Source organism: Pavona decussata, unplaced genomic scaffold (assembly GCF_977016875.1).
Source record: "Pavona decussata unplaced genomic scaffold, jaPavDecu1.1 SCAFFOLD_76, whole genome shotgun sequence".
NCBI lineage: Eukaryota > Metazoa > Cnidaria > Anthozoa > Scleractinia > Agariciidae > Pavona > Pavona decussata.
Genome location: NW_028145494.1, coordinates 1,894,358 through 1,921,566, shown reverse-complemented (window position 1 = coordinate 1,921,566; position 27,209 = coordinate 1,894,358). Strand labels below are relative to the sequence as shown.

The window sequence follows — 27,209 nt, the reverse complement described above, 5'->3', positions numbered from 1 at the left end:
TTAAATTCCTCAAAATTTAGTTGTTTCTAAGTTAGTTTTTGGCAGTATTAAAAGTATTTTACAAATATCAAACAATAAGATAACGTTTTCAAAGTTTTATCTGAACTCATTAACTCACCATTGTTTAATTTCATTCGAGTTTATTGAAAACTTTTCGTTCTCTTCAAGGCTCGTGGCCTCATGGAACACAACTCATCTCAGGTGAGAAGTTAGTTTAACACTTGTCTCTAGTGCAGCCGTCGTTTGGGCTCGTCACGCAACGCGCGAGCCTTATTGGTCTAACACTTCCTATCACAACCTTTGTTTTCCAAATAGAACTGGATTGTGACAAATAAGTCATTGAAGGAGTAGCTTGTTTCCTTCCATCTACCAGGCCACCAAGCCTCCCTCGCAGAGGCTCGTTTGGTTCATCACGCAATCTTTCCTCTCGTTAAGAGGACAAATTGCGTGACAAGCCAAAAGAGCGGGAATTTATTTCAGTCAAACGTCTGTAATTTATTTTCGCTGGGGACTTAGCTGCTGTCCATATTATCTTGGTGTCCGTAATAGGGAGGTGTCCGCAAGGCGAGAGTTGACTGTAGAGCCATGGGTTAAAAATCTTGTGGCCAGCACATAATGTAGACAGTACAAAATCAATTGCAGATCTGTAAGTGTAGGTTATTTCTCGTGCGAAATGAAAGCGACAACAATAACTTGTTTCTGTCCTACCAGATCGCCTTGACGTGGAGTAACTCGGTTGTAGTGTTTGATTACTTCAAGCCTCCTGAGCCACCCACATTTGACAGCAAAGCCAACACCATCACAGCAGAGGTAAGATTCTTGGCTTCTGCCTTGCCTGTAACTGTGGTAATCCGAGAGCACATGAACACTCTGACTTCAATTTAATTTCACGTTGACATGTTGTTGAATACACTCATACATGAACTTTATTTCAACACGAATTTTAGGGTAGCCAGAGAGGGTAATATCTTCGTGTATCTTCAAAGAAATAAAAGAGAAACTTACATAACAAGTATATCCAATATAATTCTTGAAAGAAAACTGTTTTCAAAAGACGGTAAAAACTAGTCAGAGTACATTCTCTTCTAATGTTATTCGGTAATGAGTTCCATAATTTACCGCACATTATTTGAAAGAGTGCAGGCCATAGAGAGTGGTAGTTGCTGGTTTTGGTAATGATAGAATATCATTACCTCTATAATTATAGATAAACGGTCGTACAGTTAATAATTCCTTTAAATAGTTAGGATAATTGGCAAGGTGTAAGCATTTTTAAATAGTAGTTAACATACTTTGTATTCTTTTTCTTAATTTCAGTTTTCTTTCATAATTCTCCCTACATGATCACTACTAGACTTTCTCAAAGTCTGTTTGACGACATACAGTCTTTCTGCTGTAAAATAGAATCAGTTTTTCTAGTGCCCTTTCTTTGGCAAATATGATACATATACGAGAAATGAGATGCTGATCATGCACTTTTGCGGTCAAAAGGTGTAGAGGAATTGTCTGATCCTTTTAAGTGAGAATTTCTTGATTTCTAACAGGTGCAGAACCTCCTCCGGAGAATAACAATGGTGATTCCACAGCAAGAGCTTGAAGGTACACCATGAATAAAAACAGTAGAGAGTTTTCCATTTTGTAACACAACTTGTAGCTACCGGAAGGACTTGAATTAATGAAACCTGAGACCAACACTAAGTCACACGAGCGAGTTAGTGTCCTTCATAGCGAGAGTCCGTTAAAGCGGGAATTTATTTCAGTCAAACGTTTGTAATTTATTTTCGCCGGGGATTCAGCTGCTGTCCGTCTTATCGGGGTGTCCGTAATAGCGAGGTGTCCGTAAGGCGAGAGTTAACTGTAATGGGTATTATTAATAACTGGATCATTGTATAATGCAATTCCAGGGATATGATTGGCTTAGCGGCCATGGTATATCCGCCATTATACCATTCCTGAGAATTAGCGACCATTAAACTGTTTTCTGGTTGCTCTTGCAAAGCGAAATCAGCAAGATCTAGCGATGTTTCTTGATTGCTTTCAATAAAACAGTTATTCCTCTCGCGCTGATTATAGCCAACTCGGCGCTACACGCCTCGTTGGCTATCTATCATCTCATATCCAACGCGCGCTCGTGGAATAATTGTTAAATAGAATTCAGACAAAAATTGTCATGCTTTATTTGGGTTGTAGACTGCGAACGCACACGTATTTCCGGCTGTCGCTCCTCTCCGGCGGAAATACGTCTGTGTTCGTAGGCTATTTGGGTTGTAACACACAAGGAAGGAAAAAGAGACAAACAAGTACACAAGTAAATAAATAAATAAATAAAAAAATAAATAAATAAATAAATAAATAAATAAATAAATAAATAAATAAGTAAGTAAGAAAGATAGGAAACAGAAAAAAAAGTACCAGGTGTTGTACATTGCTGTATTAGAAGTGACAAAAAACTTAACACAATACTAAGCCAGCATAAGATGTAAGAACTCAAGAAATTTTTAGTGATTGTTTGCTTAAACGAACGCAAAGAAAAACTGCTTAGTTCTTCATCCAAATTATTCCAAATAGAAGGACCATAGAAGTGCAAATTAAATTTACCATAATTAGTTCTTACATGCTCGATATAATAAGTTGATTTTGATGCCTAATATTATAAATGTGTTTAGATGATATACGTGAGAAGAAGTTGTGGTAAATTATGATGATACTGAAAGATAAACATTTCTTTCAACAGCCATCAGTTTTGAAAGTGTCCAGTCGTTTATCGAAGGCGGAGATGAGCCCGTCCCAAAGCTACCCGATACTCTTGTCGGCGTCAAAAGGTACGCCGTTGTCTACTTTTGAATTCAATAATATCTGTCGCTTGTTCAACAAGGTATAGATGTTTCAAGCTCTCCTAAGCGACCACCTCGGGAACTGGAAAAAGTGGTCGTAACTAGGGCTCGTCGCTTACGAGAATGCAATCTCGTAAGCGACCAATAGCTGAAACAACAGAAGCCGGTCACTTACCAGTGCTTTCAGCATAAAGCTCTCTACGTCGGTCTCAGGGCAACACTCTTCAACCAGCCGTAAATCATCTTGAATTTTAGATTCGAGATCTTTATCTACGAACATTATTTGGCAGTGCTATATTACTGTAAATGTGATCACGAAGTGTATACTTTTATTAAAGAGTTGCCATAATACGTATCAGAATCTTTGACTGATCGCTTACGATAGATTAAAAACAAAGGCATAGACCAGTTGGTTATTCCCAAAAGTGGTCGCGGTCGGTTATGAGAGCTTTTGATTACAGAGTTTAAGTGACAGTTCAAACGGGCTTTCACAATGGTGGTCGTAACTAGAGCTGGTCGCTTACGAGAGTGGTCGCAAAAAGAGCTTCAACTGTAAATTGAAGGGGAGATTAGCTCGAACTAAAGGAATTTAATGCCAAAAAGAAAGTAAGAAATTGAACGCGGTTATGAAAGTCTCGTCTTCGATTAAGGAAGAGTACATCAATGATTACCGGCAAACTGGATGTCGGCAATAACACTTTCATTTGTGCTTGAATATGTGGCCAAAGATTGAGAGTTGCTTTGTATTTTTTAAATTGCGCCTACCGAAGGTTTAGGAGTCAGAATTCGGGGCAAATTTGATAGAAGTTAGTGTCATAGAAATTGACATCAGTCAGATTTATTTTAAGTTGCAAAAATTAACGTCCTTAACCATTAGTTAAATTAAATTAAATTAAATTTAAATTCCCAAGATGACTTAATTCTACTTTCATTTGCTAAGAGGGAGGGGATGGCGCAGTGGTGAGAGCGCTTGCCTCCCACCAATGTGGCTTGGGCTCAATTCCCAGACTCGGTGTCATATGTGGGTTGAGTTTGTTGTTGGTTCTCGTCCTTGCTCCGATGAGGTTTTTTTCCGGGTACTCCGGTTTTCCCCTCTCCTCAAAAACCAAGATTTCCAAATTCTAATGCGATCTGGAAAGTGTCTCCAATTAGTGTCTGTGCTAAATATAGTGACACGTTAATAAAGTGATTTATTTATTTATTTATTTATTTATTTATTTATTTATTTATTCCGCAGACCAGTGATAAGTGAAATATTTTACCTACTGGCTGACTTCTACTTCAAGAACAAAGAATTCAGGTATTGACTACTCTTAATTAAGCTTGCATCGGAAAAAAATTACGTGGAGGGAAACAGTGACTGTTCCAACAATAGAGACGCACGATTTAACCCTTAAACTCCTTATATCAAAGAACAAATTCTCCTATCTTGTCCCCGTACTTTTCTTATAAAAGTACTATGTAAAAGTACTATGGAGAAGTTATTAAAACATCAAGAAAATTCACCTTGGGTGATCATATCCTTAATTCTCATGACCTCAGGGGTTGATTAAGCATTGTTATTACAAGAAGAAATTCGATGCTTATCGCCCTTAGGAGAGAATTGAAGCGATCGAGTTATAAGAAAAGAACACTCAGTGATACATACAAATTAGATTGATACTCATGATTTACAAAGGACGAAACTTTGTTTGATTTTTTTTCCGTCATCCGGCTGAAACCTTAGAAAAAAAAAACTGACAACATTTTAGCGACTCAACAGTAATTTTAATGCAGAGTGTACACTGTTGGTATAAAGACTGGACTTGGGAGAGATCTAAGGGGTTAAGAGATGTACGATTTTCCATAAACCGGTCGCGCCGTGCCAGCACTTGGCATACAAACAAAGTGCAAAGTGCCAACCGGCTATTTTTCAATAAGTGAAATAGGAAAGTTGTTGTTTCCTTTGAAAAGCCAACTGAATGTCTTAGCATTAAGAAAAATTTCGCGTAAGCTTCCGCCAAAGTGCATTTGCAACACTGCGCTCATTTTGCTTATCACTACCGCACGGGTTCAAGCAAAGTTTCAACCACTTGTTAATGATAGTTAATGAAATGGCGATACTGTTGTTTCCGTGGAAAACTCATGTCTTACACCACGTAATGATTATGTTAATATATTTATATACTGCATATATCAGATAGTCTCGTGGCGGTTTACAATTCTTCTGTTGGGTGAGATTGGACGACAGCATGTAAAGGCGCCACTGGCAGCCGCCATCAGTCCATATTTTGATCTCACCCACCCAACCAACCCACTCATGAATGTGAAAGACTTCTTAGTGCGCGAAACATGAGCGATTGGACCCCTTAAAGACGGGCTTTAAGAAAGTCTAAATGCAACTGCCCTTAAGCTTTTCTGAATATCAAGGCCGAAGATACGTGTAAAAGTACTACTTTGAATATCCGCAAAGTAGTTAATTCAGCTGTCATTCTTCGATTTCGTTCCTCGAAAAATTTAGCGATCATGCGCAGTCGCAACTAGCGCAGTTGTGTAAACTCGGCTCCCCTCCATTGCAAGTAATTAGTGAAAGCTAAGATGTAATTATTCAAATTAAAGTTAAAGTTAAAGAAACATTTATACCTTGTTGTGCAGTTTCGCTACCGAGTGCCAAAAAGCGAAAAACGTCAGTCAGTAGAGTCAATGTCTACAAAGGTCTGGTCGCTCAAATCGCATTTAGGTCATCAGATTACTGAGAATGGGCTTGAGCGAATGGGAATCGGTTTTAGCTCCGTAGCAAGTTGTTGAAAATGCGATTAGACTGCGGAATGACAGTGTCAGAGAGTTGCGGCAATAACAACTGGATTTTTTAAAAATTTGAGTTTATTCCCAACTACTTAAGATACGTGTTTCATTTACAGCTTGTCTTCCATCTTTGCTTTCTTTTTTCATTTTCTAAAGCTTGGGCTCTGTTAAAACTGCAAAACGCGCCGGCTCGTTTTCACTGCTTGTGCTCTTCCTTCGGGGGCTAAAAACTCAATTCCAAGAGCAAAGTCGGGCAGTTCTTGACTATTTTCTTCCATTTCTGGAGAAACTTTATTAAAATTAAGCGACGGAAACACAAGTTTGATTGAGCCTGATTCGGGCCAAAAACACATTTACGACCGCGAACATCAACTCTATTGTTATATTGCAAATCGGGAAGCATTTTAATTATGAGTCACTTAAATAAAAGCTAAAAGTTGACAGAAAAAAACCCTTTGATATTAAAATGTTGTTGAAATTTCAACAATACATGTATTACTTTTCCGAGCATTGTTTTGCATTTCCGTATTTTGTCTTGCTGTGACATTAATATTAAGAAGTTCTCCCCTGTCAAAGATATTAATTTGTTTTTTTCTTATTGTTGCTACTGTGAGGAGTTACGCATACAACTGCTCTATTTTTTAAGACTCGCAGTAAAAATACAGTCAAACTTCTAGGACCATGAAACCATAGTATCACAGGGATTATGGTGGGTTCGAATCCCGTTCCAGTCTGTACTTTTTTTTTCAAGCTTTCTTTTCGCAACTGTTTTAGTTGCGTGATAACTGCGATGGTCCTTCATCTGTTTTGTTTGCAATCCTCTTATATTTTATTTTACTGTTGAATCAATCTGCGGCGGTTTTCGTTTTCTTATAATAAAAGGAACAAGTTTTAAGTCGATATATCCGTATTGCGATACTGGTACTCCTGCGTAAATTTTTGATTTGCGAAATTTTGTTGGCATCTATCTGAACAAAGTTTCATTAGAATTAACCGAAAGCAAGCTACAGCTATCGGGAAAAACTAATTGCGTGCGATCAAATAACGAAATGCCTTGTTAATAGAGGTAGAATTTAAATCCTTATTTGTAAATGAAGCCGTCGCTAATGGCTTGATTATCCTTTTAGCCCAGTTTGACAAAAAAAAAAAAGACCCTGCAGTTTAATTGCACGGTTTGCACTTAAGTGAAGTTCTCGGATACAAGGAGAAAACCTTTTACAGCAGTTCTCAATTGAGTGTCGTAAATCAAAGCCAAAATTGCTTGACCAATCACAATGGAGGTAAACAGAGCAATGAACCAATCACATCTCGACGCAAATTCATGTAGCCGGCGCCAAACGCGGGAAAACGCGTGGGAGCAAGAAACGATTCCTTTTTGTTTTGCCTCTCATTGGTTGAGAAAGTGGCGCGAGTCTCTCAACCAATCACAGAGCGTTATGAAGCAAAACCAAATCAACCGTGAAATTACTGCTCTAAAATCAGCCACTAACTCATCACAAGAAAACATTTCCTCTGATGAAACCTAATTCTAGTGCACTTAGGTCAAAGTGAAGTTTGTGGGGTCACAAAGAAAAGAACAAAATTCGAAGTGTAATTTGAGAAAGGTGGTGGAACGCTGAGGTTCGGGCCAAGTAGACGAAGAATGAACTCAAGCCTAACTTCTCGTAACGTGTCTACACCATCTGAATGTCAAATCTACACTTATCTCGGGGAAAAATTCGATCAAACTGCCGCCAGGGATTATGCGGTTATGGTGTTTATAATCGTGCTGAGCATTCTGGCTTGTCCGTCTACGATTCTTTTAAACTTGTTGGTCATCATCTCTGTAAAGACGAAACCACACCTGAAAACCATCTCCAATATTGTCATCGGATGTTTGGCTGTCACGGATACGCTTATGGGGATCATCGGACAGCCTCTTTTTATTGCTGCAAGAATATTAACCCTTCGGGCTGAAACGTCAAGCGATTTTTGCACGGTGAAAGACCTCTCCCGAAATATTAATAGGATCTTAGGTGGGGCAACAGTGTTTCATCTGATCGTGATGAACGTGGAGCGATACATCGCCATAAAACACCCGTTTCAGCACATAACCATTGTCACCAAATCTCGTGTACTTCGTTCGTCGGCCGTCGCTTGGATCGCAATATTTATCGTCACCTTGCCTCTAGCTCTCACGGACGAAAGCATTTACATAACTGTTAACAACACTGTCTTGTTATTTTCTATGGCCGTTATTTTCTACTGTCAAGTTGTAATTTATTGGGAAACTCATCGCCAAGAAAGACAAATCGCTGACCATCAAGCCTCTGTAGAAGCCAGGAAGAAGTTCTTGAAGGAGAAAAAAGCTTTTAAACTAGCAACAACTGTGCTTGTGACACTTATAATTTCTTATTTGCCTACATTTGTCGCTCGAATACTTCTGAAAATGTCTGTTTTGTCTGCAAATGAAGCAGCTGTTATTACCTTCAGTTCCACCTTCGTATTAATTCTCAACTCGTTAACTAATCCTATCATATACTGTGTCAGAACAAGGCAGTTTCGTGTAGCATTCATTGAAATATTGTTGGGTAAAACTAATGCACGAGCTGAAGAACTTGAAATGCGAGTGTTTCGATCAACAAAAAATAATATAAAGAACAGTAATAACGGAAATAATGCCCGTAATGTCAGCGAGAACAATGATAACAAGAGTAAAAACAAGAACACCCGGAAAAGCCAGGATACCAACAACGGCAGTCACAGTAACAACAATGGTGACAACAACGAGGACATTAACGAGAATAACAACAGCGACAGCAGTAGTGCCGATAACAAGAAGAACATTAACAACAACAACAACAACAACAACAATAATAATAATAATAGTAATAATAATAATAACAGGAATAATAACAACGACACCAGTGACGACAGCAAGGACAACATTAACAACAACAAAAACAAGAGGAAAAACAACAATAACAGCAAGAAGGACAGCAAAATGAAAACAACAGCGACAACAAAACTTCAAGGCTTGTGGGGTCGTGTATAAACCTATAAGAATAAAATTTACAGTTGCCGTTTACAATAGAATTAACGTTCAAATATATGTACATAAAATCTAATTACAATAAAATTATATGTTAACAGACATTGAGAAGACCACAAAAGCAATGAGGAGAACAATGACTAAACATAAAGCAACATATGAGAACTTTAACAAGGTTAACAGAAATGAGAAAAAAACAACACTTGTTTAATATATTATACACAATAAACAATCCCAAATGCGAAATCAACAAAAAATCTTTTTTATGTCGTCCACATTAATCTTGCGTTATTCTGATGAAGTTTTCAAATGCCGTGCAGAATAATGGTAAAAAACTTTTTCATTTAGGCTGGGGTTTGGTTATCCAAACATTGGTTAAAAGCGTTTTTGTGCGGAAGACTGAAAAACAAAAAAACTTTCACATCAAAATGTTACTTGAAGTGCATCGATGTTTAATAAAGTAATTTTTTTTTTCGGGAATAGGTTTGCATTTTAGCAATTTATATTGGTGTTTAAAAAGAAAGAAAAGATTTCCTCTCCCTCAACAACAACACTTTATTTAACTTTTTTTTTTTTTTTTTACAAGTATTTACATTAAAACAAAAACAGCTTAGAAAGAAAAGCAAGAGTAGTGGCAACCTGAAATAACCATTGAGTTAAAATCGCCAGGTTGCCAGTAAACAAACTATTTATGCTAGTTGTGGTCGGACGCACACACGCACATATATACACAACAGACATAAGTAATATAACATATAATAAAGAAATAAAAGAAAAAGGAAGCCAAATTTCAGACCAGTAAACTATTACATTAAGGAGAAAAATAAGTAAAAGTTTATAAATATGAGAAAATATCAAACTAAAATATACACCAGATGGTAGGACATTGCAAATAAACAGAGGTATTATCTTACTGGGAGAGAAGACTAGTAGCTCTGGAGAAAGTTTCAATTTATCTTTGAATAATGAAATAGACAAGTCCTTTATGTCGAAGTCAATATCATTTAATGTCTAAGGGCCTTGAAATCGAATATTAAATTTCTATAATTTGTTCTTGCTTTGCGAAGATAACAAGATTGTTCCCTTTTATGCATGAAGAATATTAAAAGTTAAATTCTGTGAAAATGACCTCACCAACTTTTAACGAGGTTGGAGGAGACGATTGTACATTACGTGCGCGCAATTTTTTTTAAGCCATTTTGTTTTTCAGACATCTTTGAAAATGTGAATATTTATCTCAAGAGTTTCTTGCTACCTCAATAAAAGATTTTCTTGAGTGTCTTGCGTTGTTAGCGGCGGCTTGACTTTGTTTCAGCAGCTTCTTAAGTCAAGGAGAACAGAATTTGAGTCGACTAATGCACATTAGATTTTTTGTGGGAATTTTTTTAGCCGCAAGAAGTTGTTGGTCTGGACCAAGCTAATTTCAAACAACAAACAGGCTTTTGCTATGAAGAAAGAGTAACTTGCATGCCATTAGTTCATTTTCACGAAACCCACGGCTGAGTTGATTAACATGCCTACAATTGAAACTTTTAATTTTCATCCATTATAGCGCGTTTCGTCCAATGTTTCAAGTGATTTTTGTGTTGTTCATTTTGCAGGCGTATTGTATGTATAGAAAAGACAAATGATCTACGATAGCAGCTCGGAAGAAAACACTTACATTGCCGAAAACAATTTGTAGCGCGGTTTATCAAAGTGGAAATAACATTAAAGCAGATGTAAAACTTGACATTTAGAGCGTCAATTTCTCGGAGAAACAAGCCTTCTTAACGATGTATCAACAGTATTTTCAAGAGAATTTAAGAACAACGGTTCAGGCCGGGCAGAAGAAGTATGAATTCTAATCTTACTTCTCACAGTGTGACTCAGAAACCATCTGAATGTCAAGTCAACGCAATTCTGAGAATAAAACTTGATGAAACTGTCACCGCAGCTTATGCGGTCCATGTGTTCATAATCGTACTGGGTTGTATCGCTTGTCCTTTGACGACTGTTTTGAACTTGTTAGTTATCATCTCTGTAAAGAGGAAACCGCAACTGAAAACCATCTCCAACACTGTACTCGGATGTTTGGCTGTCACTGATGCCCTAATGGGGATAATCGGACTGCCGCTTTTTGTGACATCAAGAATCTTAAATTATCAAGGTGAAACATCCAGTGATGTTTGCGCGGTGAAAGATGTTTTCCGAAGCGTGCTCAGAATCTTAGGTGGGGCAACAGTGTTTCATCTAACAGTGATGAACGTGGAGCGATACATCGCCATAAAACACCCATTTCGGCACACAACCATTGCCACCAAACCTCGTGTACTTGGTTCGTCCGCCCTTGCTTGGATCGCAGCATTTTTCACCAGCTTCCTTCTGGTCATCACGGGCTACAACATTAACCTGACTGTCGTCAATGTTATTTTGTTATTTTCTATGGCCGTCATTATCTACTGTCAAGTTGTAGTTTACCGTGAAACTCGTCGTCAAGAAAAACTAATCGCTGCCCAACAAGTCTCTGTAGAAGCCAAGAAAAAGTTCTTGAAGGAGAAAAAAGCTTTTAAAGTGACAACAACTCTGCTTGTGATGCTTCTGATTTCTTATTTGCCTTTAATTGTTGCTCTACTCGTCCTGAAAACGTCTATCGTGCCTGAAAATGTAGCATTTCTTTTTGGGTCCTTTTCAACGTTTGTAATAATTCTCAACTCGTTAACTAATCCTATCATATACTGTATCAGAACAAGGCAGTTTCGTGTAGCATTTATTGAAATATTGTTGGGGAAAACTAATGCACAAGCTGAAGAACTTGAAAGGCGAGTTTTTGGATCAGCAAATATTAATGACAACAATAATAACGACAGTCGGAGCCACAGCAACGCTGACAACAATAACATCAGGAACAATGACATCACGGACAGCGAGAACAACAGCAACAATAACAGTGACGACAACGAGGAGAACAATGGCGATAACAAAAGTGATAACAACAACGTCAACAACAACAACAATGACGACAATAAGAATGACAACAGCAACAATGACAGTGACGATCACAAGGACAACAATGATGGTAACAACAGTGATAACAACAACGACAACAACAACAACAACAGTGACGACAACAAGGACAACAATGATGGTAACAACAGTGATAACAACGACAACAACAACAGTGACAACAACAATGATGATAACAACATTGACGACAACAACGTCAACAATGATGATAACAACAGTGATAACAACAACGGCAACGAAAACAGCACCAACAACAGTGACGACAACAACTTCAACAACAACAATAACAACAGTGACGGGAACAAAAACAACAATGATGATAACAACACTGATAACAACAACGTCAACGACAACAGCAACAACAGTGACGAGAACAATGTCAACGACAACAGCAACAATGATAATAACAACAGTGACGACAACAACGTCAACAATGATGATAACAACAGTGATAACAACAACGTCAACGACAACAGCAACAATGATAATAACAACAGTGACGACAACAACATCAACAATGATGATAACAACAGTGACGACAACAACATCAACAATGATGATAACAACAGTGATAACAACAACGTCAACGACAGTGACGAGATTAACAACAACAATGATGGTAACAACAGTGATAACAACAAAGACAACAGCAACAATAACATTGACGTGAAAAAGGAAAACAACAGCAATAACAACAATGACAACACAAACAAAAACATTGACAACAACAGCGACAATCATAACAGCAGCAATTAAAACATCCTTTGCCAGCATCCACAAAAAAATGGTTTTCTAACGCGCGCTTGTTATGTTCCCGTTGCATTTTTCTCGTAATATTCTTCATTATGTATCATCCAGTATTAAGTTAATAATAATATTAATATTTATTTATATGGCGCAAATTCAACTATACAGTTTTCAAATGCGCCTCACAAATATGAGCTGTATATAATACTAATGAATAACAATAGGAAAATCAATTGTAAATTAAATTAACTAACGTAACGTATGTGTACAAAATATATCAGAGCTTTATTTGTATGCTTGAATAAAAAGTGCGGTTTTAAGTTTCTGTTTAAAAGTACTAAAGTTCGACGTGCTTCTGACGTCGTAAGGAAGAGCATTCCACAATTTCGGTGCCGCTGCTATAAATGCTCCATCGCCAAGTGTAGGTGAGGTCTTAATCATAGGTGGCGATTGGAGAAACTTGTCACTAGATCTAAGACTATATTTAGAATTGGGTCTTAAAGTTACTAAATCCGACATATACTTAGGAGCTGTCCCATATATTGCTTTAAAGGTGACAATTACAATCTTATAGAGCGTTTTCATTCACGTGACTACCGGCCATATTGGTTTACTGAAACAAAAGAAAGTATTTGCATAAAAATAGAGTTCAATTCCCAGAGGTTTAGTTTGGGACACCAACATGGCCGCCATTTCTTTGTTTTGGGACACCAACATGGTCGCCATGCATGACGTCATGTGAAAACTCTCTATAGTCAATTCTGGACCTCACTGGAAGCAAATGTAATTCACGTAGTAATGGTGTTATATGGCAATACCGAGGTGCACGGTAATCTTGCCGCCGCTTTTTGAACACGCTGTATCTTAAGTTGGATAATAAATGTCTGATTGCATGCTCTACTGTGTGATATCGACATCGTGGCACCGCATACCAAAGCTTCTAATGTGATATATCTATAGGCGAACGCAAAGTAGGAAATTTAAGGTGAATCCCTCGAAATAAAAGTTTTCGTAAAATGTTTCTCAAACTTGCACTGATTGTTTACTAGTATGTATCATTTACAAAAGCGCAATAACAAGAAAGGTCACCTTGCCCGCGAAAGGGCTGCGATCCACTCAAGTTACCCCATAATTGCTTGCAATATGAATCTATTTGATCAGTTATAGCTATGTCTGTTGGGAACAGGAATTACATAGAATAACCAGAACTTCAGAAAACGTTTTATATAGAATATGTGAAGCATAGGCAGCACTTGAAGATCCATTTTGTTACAATATGAAGCACAGAAGCAGTGTTGATCCCAAACGTTTCTTGAGTGCGTGTTCTCGGTATCACTAATTTTTGCCCTCGAGTGATAGATAAGCTCGTGTTTCTGGCGATGACTCATATTTATGTAGTTTTTATTTTCCTGAAACTTCTTTATAAAGATAATAATTAGGTTAAGGTGCTCGTTCAGGAGAAAATCATTTATTAAGTGGCTGAACTAAGGCCGCCTGCTTTCCAACGTGACCGCCCTAATGGCGCAAGAAATTATGCGCGGAAAAAATCGCAATGCAGTTGAATAGATCACCTTGAAGTTTTTTGTGCGAACTCGTTTCTTGTCGTTTCCTTTGTTGACTAAGTCTGGAGCATTTTTGTTTTCTTCTGCAAATGGCAATTAAAACAAGTGGAACAGATTTTCAGTCGATTCGTCCGTATGAAGGCAGTCTTCCTTAAAATTTTAATTAGCCAAGAATTGTTGTGACTCGTGTTTGAACAATGAAACTAAAAACTTGTTTCCTGCGATAGGTAGTGAACTAGTTTGTTAAAAGAGAGAGCATTTTAAAAATCCCTATTTGTAAACGTACTCCTCAGTAATGGCTTGTTTATTTTGTTAACACACAGTTTGGCAAAAAAAAAAAAGACCCTACTGTTTGATTAACATGCAGCTCTCAATAGCTTAGTTTTCCATTCTTGCAAAGGAAGTCGTCGCATAAAAGAGAGTAAAAGTTTTAGAATTAACTCTTAACTGATCACAACAAAACATTTCCTCTGACGAAACCAATTTCTAGTCCGGTCTGTTAATGTGAAAAATAGACAATAAAGTAAATTGAGTAACGGGAAAACTCAAAAGAAAATTTCAAGTGTCGTTTCACACTTGAGATTTGAGACAGGTGGTGCAGTAGCAAGCCTTGCTTAGAAAAACGGTTCGGGCCTTGCAGTCGGTGCAAAGAAGGTATGGATACAAACACAACTTCTCACACTAGGATTACGCCATCTGAATGTCAAATTTACACTTTTCTGGGAGGAAAACCAGATCAAACTGGCACCGCAGCTTATGCGGTGCATGTATTAATAACCGTACTGAGTAGTATCGCTTGTCCTTTGACAACTGTTTTAAATTTGTTAGTTGTCATCGCTGTAAAGAGGAAACCGCAACTGAAAACCATCTCCAACACTGTACTTGGATGTTTGGCTGTCACTGATGCCCTAATAGGGATGATCGGAATGCCAGTTTTTGTGATATCAAGAAACTTAACTTATCAGGCTGAAACATCGAGCGGTTTTTGCTCTGTAAAAAACCTATCCCGCAACGGGTTAAGGATTTTAGGTGGCTCAACAATGTTTCATACGATGGTGATGAACGTGGAGCGATACATCGCGATAAAACACCCGTTTCAGCACATAACCATTGTCACCAAATCTCGTGTACTTGGTTCGTCTGCCCTCGCTTGGATGGTAGTTTTGTTCATCCTCTTGCCTGTAGCCCTCACTAACGATAAGGTTTACATAACTATTAACAACACTCTCTTGTTATTTTCTATGGCCGTCAATATCTACTGTCAAGTTGTAGTTTGCTGTGAAACTCGTCGTCAAGAAAAACTAATCGCTGCCCAACAAGTCTCTTTAGAAGCTAAGAAGAAGTTCGTGAAGGAGAAAAAAGCTTTTAAAGTAACAACAACTGTGCTTGTGGCACTTCTAATTTCTTATTTGCCTGTATTTGTTGTTCGAATCCTTTTGAAAATGTCTGTCTTTTCTACAAATGTAGGAGCATCTCTGCTCTCGTCTTCAACCTTAGTATTTTTGCTCAATTCGTTAACTAATCCTATCATATACTGTGTCAGAACAAGGCAGTTTCGTGTAGCATTTATTGAAATGTTGGGGAAAACGAATACACAAGCTGAAGAACTTGAAAGGCGAGTTTTTGGATCAGCAAATAATAATGAAAACAACAACATCAATAACGACAGCCAGAGCCATAGCAACGCTGATGACAACAACATTAGCAGCAATGACATCACGGACAGCGACAACAACAACAACAGCAACAATAACAGTGACGATCACAAGGTCAACAATGATGGTAAAAACAGTGGTAACAACAACGTCAACAACAACAATGGCGATAACAGCAATGATAGCAAGAACGTCAACAACAACAACAATGACGACAGTAAGGACAACAGTGATTATCACAACAGTGACGACAGCAACGTCAACAACAATAATAACATTGACGTGAAGAAGGGAAACAACAGCAATAACAATAGTGACAACACAGACAAAAACATTGACAACAACAGCGACAATCATAACAGCAGCAATTAAAACATCCTTTGCCAGCATGCACAAAAAAAAAAGATTTTCTAACGTGCGCTTGTTATCTTCTCGTTGCGTTTTTTCTGGTAATTTTCTTCATGAATCATCCAGTATTAAGTTGGATAATATTGCTATGTCTGTTGGAAACAGGAATTACATGGATATAGCAGAACTTAAAAAAAAAATGTTTTACGTAGAATATATGAAGCATATGCAGTAATTAAAGATAAATTTGTTCACAATTCGAAGCACAGAAGCAGTGTTGATCCCAAACTTTTTTGCGTGCGTTTTCTCGATATCACTATTTTTGCCCTCGATGGCGATGACCCACTTTTCTGTCAGTCGTATATTTTTCCTAAAATTCTTTACAATAAAGAGGATAATAGCGAACTTAAAATAACGAGTTGAAAAATGATTTCTCATTCTGCTTACTTAGAAGAAAATGACTTTTTATTAATTAGCTAAGCTTAGCTTACTCTATTTCCAACGTACGCGCGCTTATAACGCGGACATGAGATATGCGCAGCAAAAGTGCGCAATGCAGTTTAATGGATCACCTCAAATTTTTTGTTGCGAATTCGATATTTTAAATGTTTCCGTTGTTGTTTCGACCTGGAACGGTTTTCGTTTTCTTCAGCAAATGGTAATGAAAACAAAAGGAACACATTTTAAAAAAAATTCATCCGTGTTAAGGTAGTCTTGCTTAAGTTGTATCCGAACGAAAAACATGTTGCGTGCCATTTAACAGCGAACTGGCTTGTTAAAAGAGAGAGAATTTAAAACTCATTTGTAAACGTAGCCTTCAGTAATGGCTTGTTTATCCTGTCGACACACAGTTTGACAAAAAAGAGACCCTACAGCTTGATTGACATGCAGCACTTGAAAGCTTAGTTTTCCATTCTTGCAAAGGAAGTCCTCGCAAAAAAAAAAGAGTAAAAGTTTTAGAAAAAACTCTTAACTGATCACAAGAACACATTTCCTCTTACGAAACCAATCTCTAGTGCGGTCAATTAATGTGAAAAATGGACAATAAAGCAAATTGGATAAAGAGAAAACTGAAAAGAAAATTTGAAGTGTCGTTTCACACTTGAGATTTGAGACAGGTGGTGCAGTAGAAACTCTTGCTTAGAAAAACAGTTCGGGCCTTGCAGTCGGTGCAAAGAAGGTATGGATTCAAACGCAGCTTCTCGCACTGGGATTACACCATCTGAATGTCAAATTTACACTTTTCTGGGAGGAAAACCTGATCAAACTGTCACCGCAGCTTATGCGGTACATGTGTTGATAACCGTACTGAGTAGTATCGCTTGTCCTTTGACAACTGTTTTAAATTTGTTAGTTATCATCTCTGTAAAGAGGAAACCGCAACTGAAAACCATCTCCAACACTGTACTCGGATGTTTGGCTGTCACTGATGCCCTAATGGGGATGATCGGACTACCAGTTTTTGTGACATCAAGAATCTTAACTTATCAGGCTGAAACATCCAGCGGTTTTTGCGCTGTGAGAAACCTATCCCGCAACTGGTTAAGGATTTTAGGTGGCTCAACAGTGTTTCATACGATGGTGATGAACGTGGAGCGATACATCGCCATAAAACACCCGTTTCAGCACATAACCATTGTCACCAAATCTCGTGTACTTCGTTCGTCTGCCTTCGCTTGGATTGTAGTTTTGTTCATCACCTTGCCTGTAGCCATCACTAACGATAAGGTTTACATAACGATTAACAGCACTCTCTTATTATTTTCTATGGCCGTCATTATCTACTGTCAAGTTGTAGTTTGCTGTGAAACTCGTCGTCAAGAAAAACTAATCGCTGCCCAACAAGTCTCTGTAGAAGCTAAGAAGAAGTTCTTGAAGGAGAAAAAAGCTTTTAAAGTAACAACAACTGTGCTTGTGGCACTTCTAATTTCTTATTTGCCTGTATTTGTTGTTCGAGTCCTTTTAAAAATGTCTGTCTTTTCTACAAATGTAGCAGATTACCTGTTTTCGTCTTCAAGCTTTGTATTTTTTCTCAACTCGTTAACTAATCCTATCATATACTGTGTCAGAACAAGGCAGTTTCGTGTAGCATTTATTGAAATATTGTTGGGGAAAACTAATGCACAAGCTGAAGAACTTGAAAGGCGAGTTTTTGGATCAGCAAAGAATAATGTAAACAACAACAATAACGACAGCCAGAGCCACAGCAACGCTGATAACAACATTAGCAACAATGATATAACGGACAGCGAGAACAGCAACAACGTCAACACCAACAATAATAGTGACGATAAGAAGGACAACAATGCTGGTAACAACAGTGATGACAACAACGTCAACAACAACAATGACGACAATAAGGATAACAATGATGATTACAACACCGATGAGAACAACGTCAACAATGACCACAACAATGATGATCACAACAGCAATAACAACAATGAAAACGCAAACAAAAACATTGATAACAACAGCGACAATCATAACAGCAGCAATTAAAATATCCTTTGCCATCATCCACAAAAAAATGATTTTCTAACGCGCGCATTTTATCTCCCCGTTGCATTTTTTCTCGTAATTTTCTTCATTATCTATCATCCAGTATTAAGTTGGATAATTAATGTCTGGTAACATGCTCTGTTGTGTGGTATCGGCGTCGTGGCACTGTACACCAAAGCTTCTAATGTGATATATCTAAAGGCGAACGCGAATTAGGAAATTTAAGGTGATTCCCTCGAAAGCTTTTGTAAAATGTTTCTCAAACTTTCATTGATTGTTTGCTAGTATGCATCTTTTACAAAAGGCAGTAAAAGGAAAGGCATACCCCCTTGCCCGCGAAAGGGCTGCTATCTACTCAAGTTTCCCCATAATTGCTTGCAATATTAACTGTCAAATATGGGTCTATTTGATCAGTTTTTGCTATTTCTGTTGGGAACAGGAATTACATAGATAAAGCAGAACTTCAGAAAACGTTTTATATAGAATGTATGAAGCATACGCAGCACTTACAAATAATTTTTTTTCACAATATGAAGCAGAGAAGCAGTGTTGATCCAAACGTCTCTTAAGTTCCTTTTCTCGGTGTCACTATTTTTTGCCCTCGAGTGATAGGTAAGATCGTGTTTCTGATGATGACTCATTTTTCTGTCGTAATTTTTTTTCTTAAAGTTCTTCAACATAAAGACAATAACAGTCACAGTCACAGTGGTCGTTTTGGAGAAAATAACCATTTATTAATTGGCTGAGCTTAGCCCGCCTTGTTTCCAACGTGTATGCGCTAATGACGGGAGAAATTATCCACAGTAAAAATGCGCATTGCCGTTAAATTTTGGTGCGAATTGTTTTTTTTTCGATTCCTTTGTTGTCTAAGTCTGGAGTGTTTTCGTTTTCTTCCGAGTCAGCAAATGGTAATGAAAACAAGAGGAACCGATTTTAAGTCGATTCATCCGTATTAAGGTAGTCTTGCTTAAATTTTTGATTTGCGAAGAATTGTTGACTTGTGTTTGAACAATTAGACTAAAAACATGATGCGTGCGATTTAATTTCTTTTGTAAATGTAGCCGTCAGTTATGGCTTGTTTATCCTGTTAACACACACTTTGACGAAAGAAAGACCCTACAGTTTTATTGACATGCAGCACTTGAAAGCCTAGTTTTCCATTCTTAAAAGGGAAGTAGTCGCATAAAAGAGAATAAAACTTTTAGAACTATTAAACTCTTAACTGATAACAACAAAACATTTCTTGTGACGAAACCAATTTCTAGTGCGAATTGTTAATGTGAACAATAGAAAATAAAGTAAATTGAGTAAAAGAGAAAACTCAAAGGAAAATTTGAAGTGTCGTTTCACACTTCAGATTTGCACTAGAAAGCCTTGCTTAGAAAAACAGTTCGGGCCGTGCAGTCGGTGCAAAGAAGGTACGAATTCAAACGCAACTTCTCGTACTGGGATTACACCATCTGAATGTTAAATTTACACTTTTCTGGGAGGAAAATCTGACCAAACATCCACAGCAGCTTATGCGGCAGATTTGTTCATAACCGTACTGAGTAGTATCGCTTGTCCTTTGACAACTGTTTTGAACTTGTTAGTTATCATCTCTGTAAAGAGGAAACCGCAACTGAAAACCATCTCCAACACTGCACTCGGTTGTTTTGCTGGATGACCTTGATATAAACACGATAACTTTTAAAGGTGCAAGGCTTGTGGGTTCGTGTAAAGAAATAGGGATTACAATTAACCCGAAAGCTATGAGAATAAAATTTACAGTTGCCATTTACAATAGAATTAACGTTCAAATATATGTGCATAACATCTAATTACAATAAAATTATATGTTAACAGACATTGAGAAGCGACGGCGGGAACAATGACTAAAAATACAACAATATATGACAACTTCAACAACGTTAACAGAAATGAGAAATAGACGACTGTCGATAATATTTGACAGCAATGGACAACAGTTCAGAGACAGAATAAACAATCCCAAATGCGAAATCAACAAAAGATCTTTTTTCTGTCGTCCATATTAATCTTGCCTTATTGTGATGAAGTTTTAAAATGCCGTACAGAGTAGTGGTAAAGAAACTTTTTCATTTAAGCTGGGGTTTGGTTATCCAAACATTGGTTAAAAGCGTTTTTGTGCGGAAGACTTAAAACAAAAATTTCATATCAAAATGTTGCTTGAAGTGCAGCGATATTTACCAAAGTAATTTACTTTTCCGGGCATTGGTTTGCATTTTAGCAATTTTTTTTTTTGTGTTAAAAAATAAGAAGAAAAATTCTCTCTCTCTCTCTTATATATGGAGAATACTACTTTTAACGAGGTTGAAGAAAGCGATTGTGCATTACGTGCGCGCAATTTTTTAAGCTATTTTGTTATTCAAAAATCTTTGAATATGTGAATATTTTTCTCAAGAGCTTCTTGTTGCCTGAATAGAAGATTTTCTTGATTGTCTTCCGTTGTTAGCGGGCGCTCGACTTTGTTTCAGAATCCACATAAGATTTTTTCGTGGGGATTTTTTAGCCGCAAGAAGTTGTTGGCCTGAACCAACCTAATTTCAAACAACAAACAGGGTAATGCTATGAAGAAAGAGTAACTTGCATGCGATTAGTTCATTTTCACGAAACCCACGGCTGAGTTGATTAACATGCCTACAATTGAAACTTTTAATTCTCATCCATTATAGCGCGTTTCGTCCAATATTTCAAGTGATTTTTGTATTGTTCATTTTGCAGGCGTATTGTATGTATAGAAAAGACAAAATGATCAACGATAGCCGCTCGGAAAAAAACACTTACATTGCCGAAAACAATTTATAGCGCGGTTTATCAAAGTGGAAATAACATTAAAGCAGATGTAAAACCTGACATTTGAAGCGTCAATTTCTCGGAGAAACAAGCCTTCTTAACTTTGTATCAACAGTATTTTCAAGAGAATTTAAGAAAAAAGGTTCAGGCCGCGCAGAAGAAATATGAATTCTAATCTAACTTCTCACAGTGTGCCTCAGAAACCATCTGAGTGTGAAGTCGACGCTATTATGAGTGTAAAACTTGATCAAACTGTCACCGCGGCTTATGCGGCGGATGTGTTGATAACCGTACTGAGTAGTATCGCTTGTCCTTTGACAACTGTTTTGAACTTGTTAGTTATCATCTCTGTAAAGTGGAAACCACAACTGAAAACCATCTCCAACACTGTACTCGGATGTTTGGCTGTCACTGATGCCCTTATGGGGATAATCGGACTGCCGCTTTTTGTGACATCAAGAATCTTAACTTATCAGGCTAAAACATACAGTGGTTTTTGCGCTCTGAAAAACCTATCCCTCAGCGTGGTAAGGATGTTAGGTTGCTCAACAATGTTTCATGCGATGGTGATGAACGTGGAGCGATACATGGCCATAAAACACCCGTTTCAGCACATAACCATTGTCACCAAATCTCGTGTACTTGGTTCGTCCGCCCTTGCTTGGATCGCAGCATTTTTCATCATCTTCCTAATGGTCATCACGGACAACGACATTAACCTGACCGTCGTCAATATTATTTTGTTATTTTCTATGGCCGTCAATATCTACTGTCCAGTCGTAGTTTGCTGTGAAACTCGTCGTCAAGAAAAACTAATCGCTGCCCAACAAGTCTCTGTAGAAGCCAAGAAGAAGTTCTTGAAGGAGAAAAAAGCTTTTAAAGTGACAACAACTGTGCTTGTGATGCTTCTAATTTCTTATTTGCCTTTAATTGTTGCTCTTATCGTTGTGAAAATTTCTGTCGTGCCTGAAAATGTGGCTTTTTTGTTTGCGTCCCTTTCAACGTTTGTAATAATCCTCAACTCGTTAACTAATCCTATCATATACTGTGCCAGAACAAGGCAGTTTCGTGTAGCATTTATTGAAATATTGTTGGGGAAAACTAATGCACAAGCTGAAGAACTTGAAAGGCGAGTTTTTGGATCAGCAAATAATAATGAAAACAACAACAACAATAATAACGACAGCGAGAACAACAACAACAGCAACAGCAACAATAACAGTGACGATCACAAGGACAACAATGATGGTAACAACAGTGATAACAACAACGTCAACAACAACAACAACAACAGTGATCACAACAAGAACAGCAATGATGATCCCAACAGCGCTAACAACAACGTCAACAACAAAAATAACATTGACGTAAAAAAGAAAAACAGCAGCAACAACAACAATGACAACACAAACAAAAACATTGACAACAACAGCGACAATCCTAACTGCAGCAATTAAAACATCCTTTGCCAGCATCCACAAAAAATAATGATTTTCCAACGCGCGCTTGTTATCTTCTCGTTGTACTTTTTTCGTAATTTTCTTCATTTTGTATTATCCAGTAATAAGTTTCATAATAAATGTCGTATAACATGCTCTGTTGTGTGGTATCGGTGTCGTGGCACTGCACACTAAAGCGTCTAATGTGATCTATGTATTGGCGAACGCGAATTAGGAAATTTAAGGTGATTCCCTCGAAATATAAGCTGTCGTATTTTTTTGTCAGATTCATTGTTTGTTAACTAGTATGTATCATTTACAAAAAGGTAATAAAAAGAAAGGCACCCTTGCCCGCTAAAGGGCTGCCATCCACTTATGTTACCCCACAATTGCTTGCAATATTAACTTTCAAATATGGGTGTATTTGATCAGTTGTTTCTTGTCAGTTGGGAACAGGAATTACATAAATAAACCACAACTTCAAAAAAAACGCTTTACATACAATGAGTGAGGATAGGCAGCAATAGGCCATTTCGGAATTGCTTTAAACCTCATTATGAAAATGAGGCTAAGTGCTTGCCAAGTCCCTGTAGGGCTTTCTCCCAGGGCCTCACGGTCAATTCGTGTCGGTGATATATCCGAGACGGACGGCCAGGGAAAGCCTAAACAAAAACAGACTGCGCGTGCGTTTGTTTTATTTCTCAAATGGCAGACTTTACGGGTCTGTATAAGATATTGCAAACAGCGGCAAATTGCGGAGCTTAAGCAGCGACGACGGCAACGGCAACGAAATCTTCACCTGGAAATATAATTTTATTTCATTTGTGCTACTTCGCAATTATTTCAACGCGCTCAATTTTCACAAAAATGGCGAGCTATCCAGGAACCAGATTGGTAGGAGTGGCGTTTAAGTTAAGAAAGAAAATGAAAAATTCACCGCCGTGCGTTCACGTTCTCCACAAAACCTTGAATGTGGTCATTTCACGTTGTTGTTTTACAGAGGACGACAAAGAAATGTACCAAAATGAAAACGCACGAGCAGAGCGATTGTTTTTGCTCATTAAACCTATTGTTTTGCGGCGTTGTCGTTGTCGTCGCCGTTGCTTAAGCTCCCTAAATTATGGTTTCAAAACCCCAATGCATGCATGTGTAATTGTAGATCGACTGTTGCCATCTTTGCAAACTCCTGAAATGTAATGCATGGACCACTTGCGATCGATTTTAGCTCTTGCGACCGTATTCCGACGGAGCTTTAACATGTAAACAACTGCGTCTGAAATATGAAAGTTCTCTTAACTTTTTCTTCGACCGAATAATGTATCGAAAATCAGAAACCGTTTTTAGACTTTAATCCTCTTGCTCTATGACGCAAAAATGGAGAAAAACAAAAGCCTCACGTAGTCCCCTGTGAAAAGAAGAAAGTTCAAACTTAATAGAAGGCTTACCTTCGTCTTTCTCCTTCGAAGTTGTTGTTAAACTGGCAAATTGCTGGGTCACACTCTCTAGTTCGCTTTCTAAAAACGTAAATAACTGCTTGAAAATAGAGCCTTTCATTACACCGTGATGATTTCATCGATGAAGCCGATCGCTCATTTCCCAGTTAAATAAACTTATGCTTACCTTCAAATTGCTGGTCGAAAAGGCGCTTTCTAGAGGATAAAGTCGTACCATCTGCTCCATTTGTTTCCTTTACAATAATAATATGAATTAACTACTCTTATACACTTGAAAGAGACATATCGACCGAGGCATTTGCGTCGAAAATGAGTTCGAACTTACCACCTCTTCCGATTTTTCCGCCATGGCGCGAACCGCTCAACGCTAAAATTTCGCGCCAAAAAAATTGAGAAATTTGTCCCAATTTTTGATTTTTGTCTAGGCCTCGCTTTTTCGCTCGGACCACGTGACCCGAAACGGATTGACCGAGATGAAAAACAGAGAGAGACCTAGGAACTAAGCAAGCTAAGTGCAAAGTTCTTATTATGAAAATTAGTTTTCCTTCATAGCAAACAAAACTAATTTTCATAAGAAAAGCTTGCACTTAGACACACTTTCATAATGAGGTTTACTGAAACTCGGAAATGGTCCAATAAAGATAGTTTTTTTCACGATATGAAGGACAACAGCAGTGTTGATCCCAAACGTTTCTTCCGTGTGTGTTCTTTTTTGCCCTCGAGTGATAGGTAAACTCGTGTTCCTGACTGCGACTCATTTTTCTGTCGTAAATCTTTTTTTTTTTTAAGTTCTTCAACCTAAAGAGAATAATTAAATCACAGTGCTTGTTTCGGAGAAAATAACCATTTTCTTCAGCAAATGGTAATGGCAACAAGAGGAACAGATTTTAGATCGATTCATCCGCATTAAGGTAGTCTTGCTTAACTTTTTGATTTGCGAAGAAATGTTGACTTGTGTCTGAACACTGAAATGAAAAACATGTTGCTTGCGATTTAATAGTGAACTGGTTTGTTAAAAGAGATAATTTAAATCCTCAGTTATTTGTAAATGTAGCCGTCAGTAATGGCTTGTTAACACACACTTTGACAAAAGAAAGACCCTAAAGATTTTTTGACATGCAGCACTTGAAAGATTAGTTTTCTATTCTTGCAAAGGAAGTCATCGCATAAAAAGGGTAAAGTTTTAGAATTTTAAAACTCTGAACAGATCACAACAAAAGATTTCCGCTGTAGAAACCAACCTCTAGTGCGGTCAATTAATGTGAAAAATGGACAATAAAGCAAATTGGATAAAAGAAAACTCAAAAGAAAGTTTGAAGTGCCGTTTCACACTTGAGATTTACAGTAGAAAACCTTGCTTAGAAAAACAGTTCGGGCCGTGCAGTCGGTGCAAAGAAGGTATGAATTCAAACGCAAATTCTCGCACTGGGATTACACCATCTAAATGTCAAATTTACACTTTTCTGGGAGGAAAACCTGATCAAACATCCACCGCGGCTTATGCGGCGGATGTGTTGATAACCGTACTGAGTAGTATCGCTTGTCCTTTGACAACTGTTTTGAATTTGTTAGTTATCATCTCTGTAAAGAGGAAACCGCAACTGAAAACCATCTCCAACACTGTACTCGGATGTTTGGCTGTCACTGATGCCCTAATGGGGATAATCGGACTGCCGCTTTTTGTGACAACAAGAATGTTAACTTATCAGGCTGAAACATCCAGTGATGTTTGCGCCGTGAAAGGAGTTTTCCGAAGCGTGCTCAGAATCTTAGGTGGGGCAACAATGTTTCATCTGATCGTGATGAACGTGGAGCGATATATCGCCATAAAACACCCGTTTCAGCACATAACCATTGTCACCAAATTTCGTGTATTTGGTTCGTCTGCCCTTTCTTGGTTCGCAGCATTTTTCACCAACTTCCTTTTGGTCATCACGGACTACAGCATTACAATTAACGTGACTGTAGTCAATATAGTTTTGTTATTTTCTATGGCCGTCATTATCTACTGTCAAGTTGTAGTTTACTGTGAAACTCGTCGTCAAGAAAAACTAATCGCTGCCCAACAAGTCTCTGTAGAAGCCAAGAAGAAGTTCTTGAAGGAGAAAAAAGCTTTTAAAATAACAACGACTGTACTTGTGACGCTTCTTATTTCTTATTTACCTATTGCTGTCGTTCGAATCCTTTCGAAAATGTCTGTCTTCTCTAAAAATGTAGCAGCATCTCTTGTCTTCTTCTCAAGCTTTGTATTTTTTCTGAGCTCGTTAACTAATCCTATCATATACTGTGCCAGAACAAGGCAGTTTCGTGTGGCATTTATTGAAATATTGTTGGGGAAAACTAATACACAAGCTGAAGAACTTGAAAGGCGAGTTTTTGGATCAACAAATAATAATGATAACAACAACAACAATAATAACGAAAGCCGGAGCCACTGCAACGCTGATAACAACAACATCAGCAACAATGACATCACGGAATGCGAGATCAACAACAATAGCAACAATAACAATGATGGTAACAACAGTGACGACAACAACAACAACAACAAAAATGATGGTAACAACAGTGAGAACAACAACGTCTACAGCAACATTAACACTGACGAGATCAAGGACAACAATGAGAACAAAAACAAAAACATTAACAAGAGCAACGATATTAACAGCAGCAATTAAAATATCCCTTGCCTGCATCCATAAAAAGCGGTTTTTTAATGTGCGCGCGTGCTATCTTCCCGTTTTTTTTTTGTGTGTAATTTTTTTTTATTACGTATCATCCAGTATTAAGTTGGATAATAAATGTCTTATAACATGCCCTGCTGTGTCGTATCGGGGTCGTGGCACTGCACACCAAAGCTTCTAATGTGATATATGTATAGGCGAACGCGAATTAGGAAATTTAAAGGGATTCCGTTAAAAGAAAAGTTGTCGTAAATTTTTTTCTCGAAGATTCATTGATTGTTTACTAGTTTGCATCATTTACAAGAAGGTAATAAAAAGAATAGGTCACCTTGCCCGCTAAGGGGCTGCG

At 37.7% G+C, this 27,209-nt stretch overlaps 1 protein-coding gene across 2 annotated transcripts in view; it reads left to right on the top strand.

Moving 5' to 3' along the window:
- The window catches only part of LOC146476596 (calcineurin-binding protein cabin-1-like), a 91,187-nt gene that overhangs the window by 29,407 nt on the left and 34,571 nt on the right, over positions 1-27,209 (top strand). For both annotated transcript variants that reach the window (XM_085114470.1, XM_085114469.1), the window contains exons 35-39: positions 169-201; positions 712-810; positions 1,545-1,599; positions 2,735-2,822; positions 4,072-4,134. In XM_085114470.1, the coding sequence (XP_084970596.1) occupies positions 169-201; positions 712-810; positions 1,545-1,599; positions 2,735-2,822; positions 4,072-4,134 (338 nt within the window). The remainder of the gene's footprint in view (positions 1-168; positions 202-711; positions 811-1,544; positions 1,600-2,734; positions 2,823-4,071; positions 4,135-27,209) is intronic.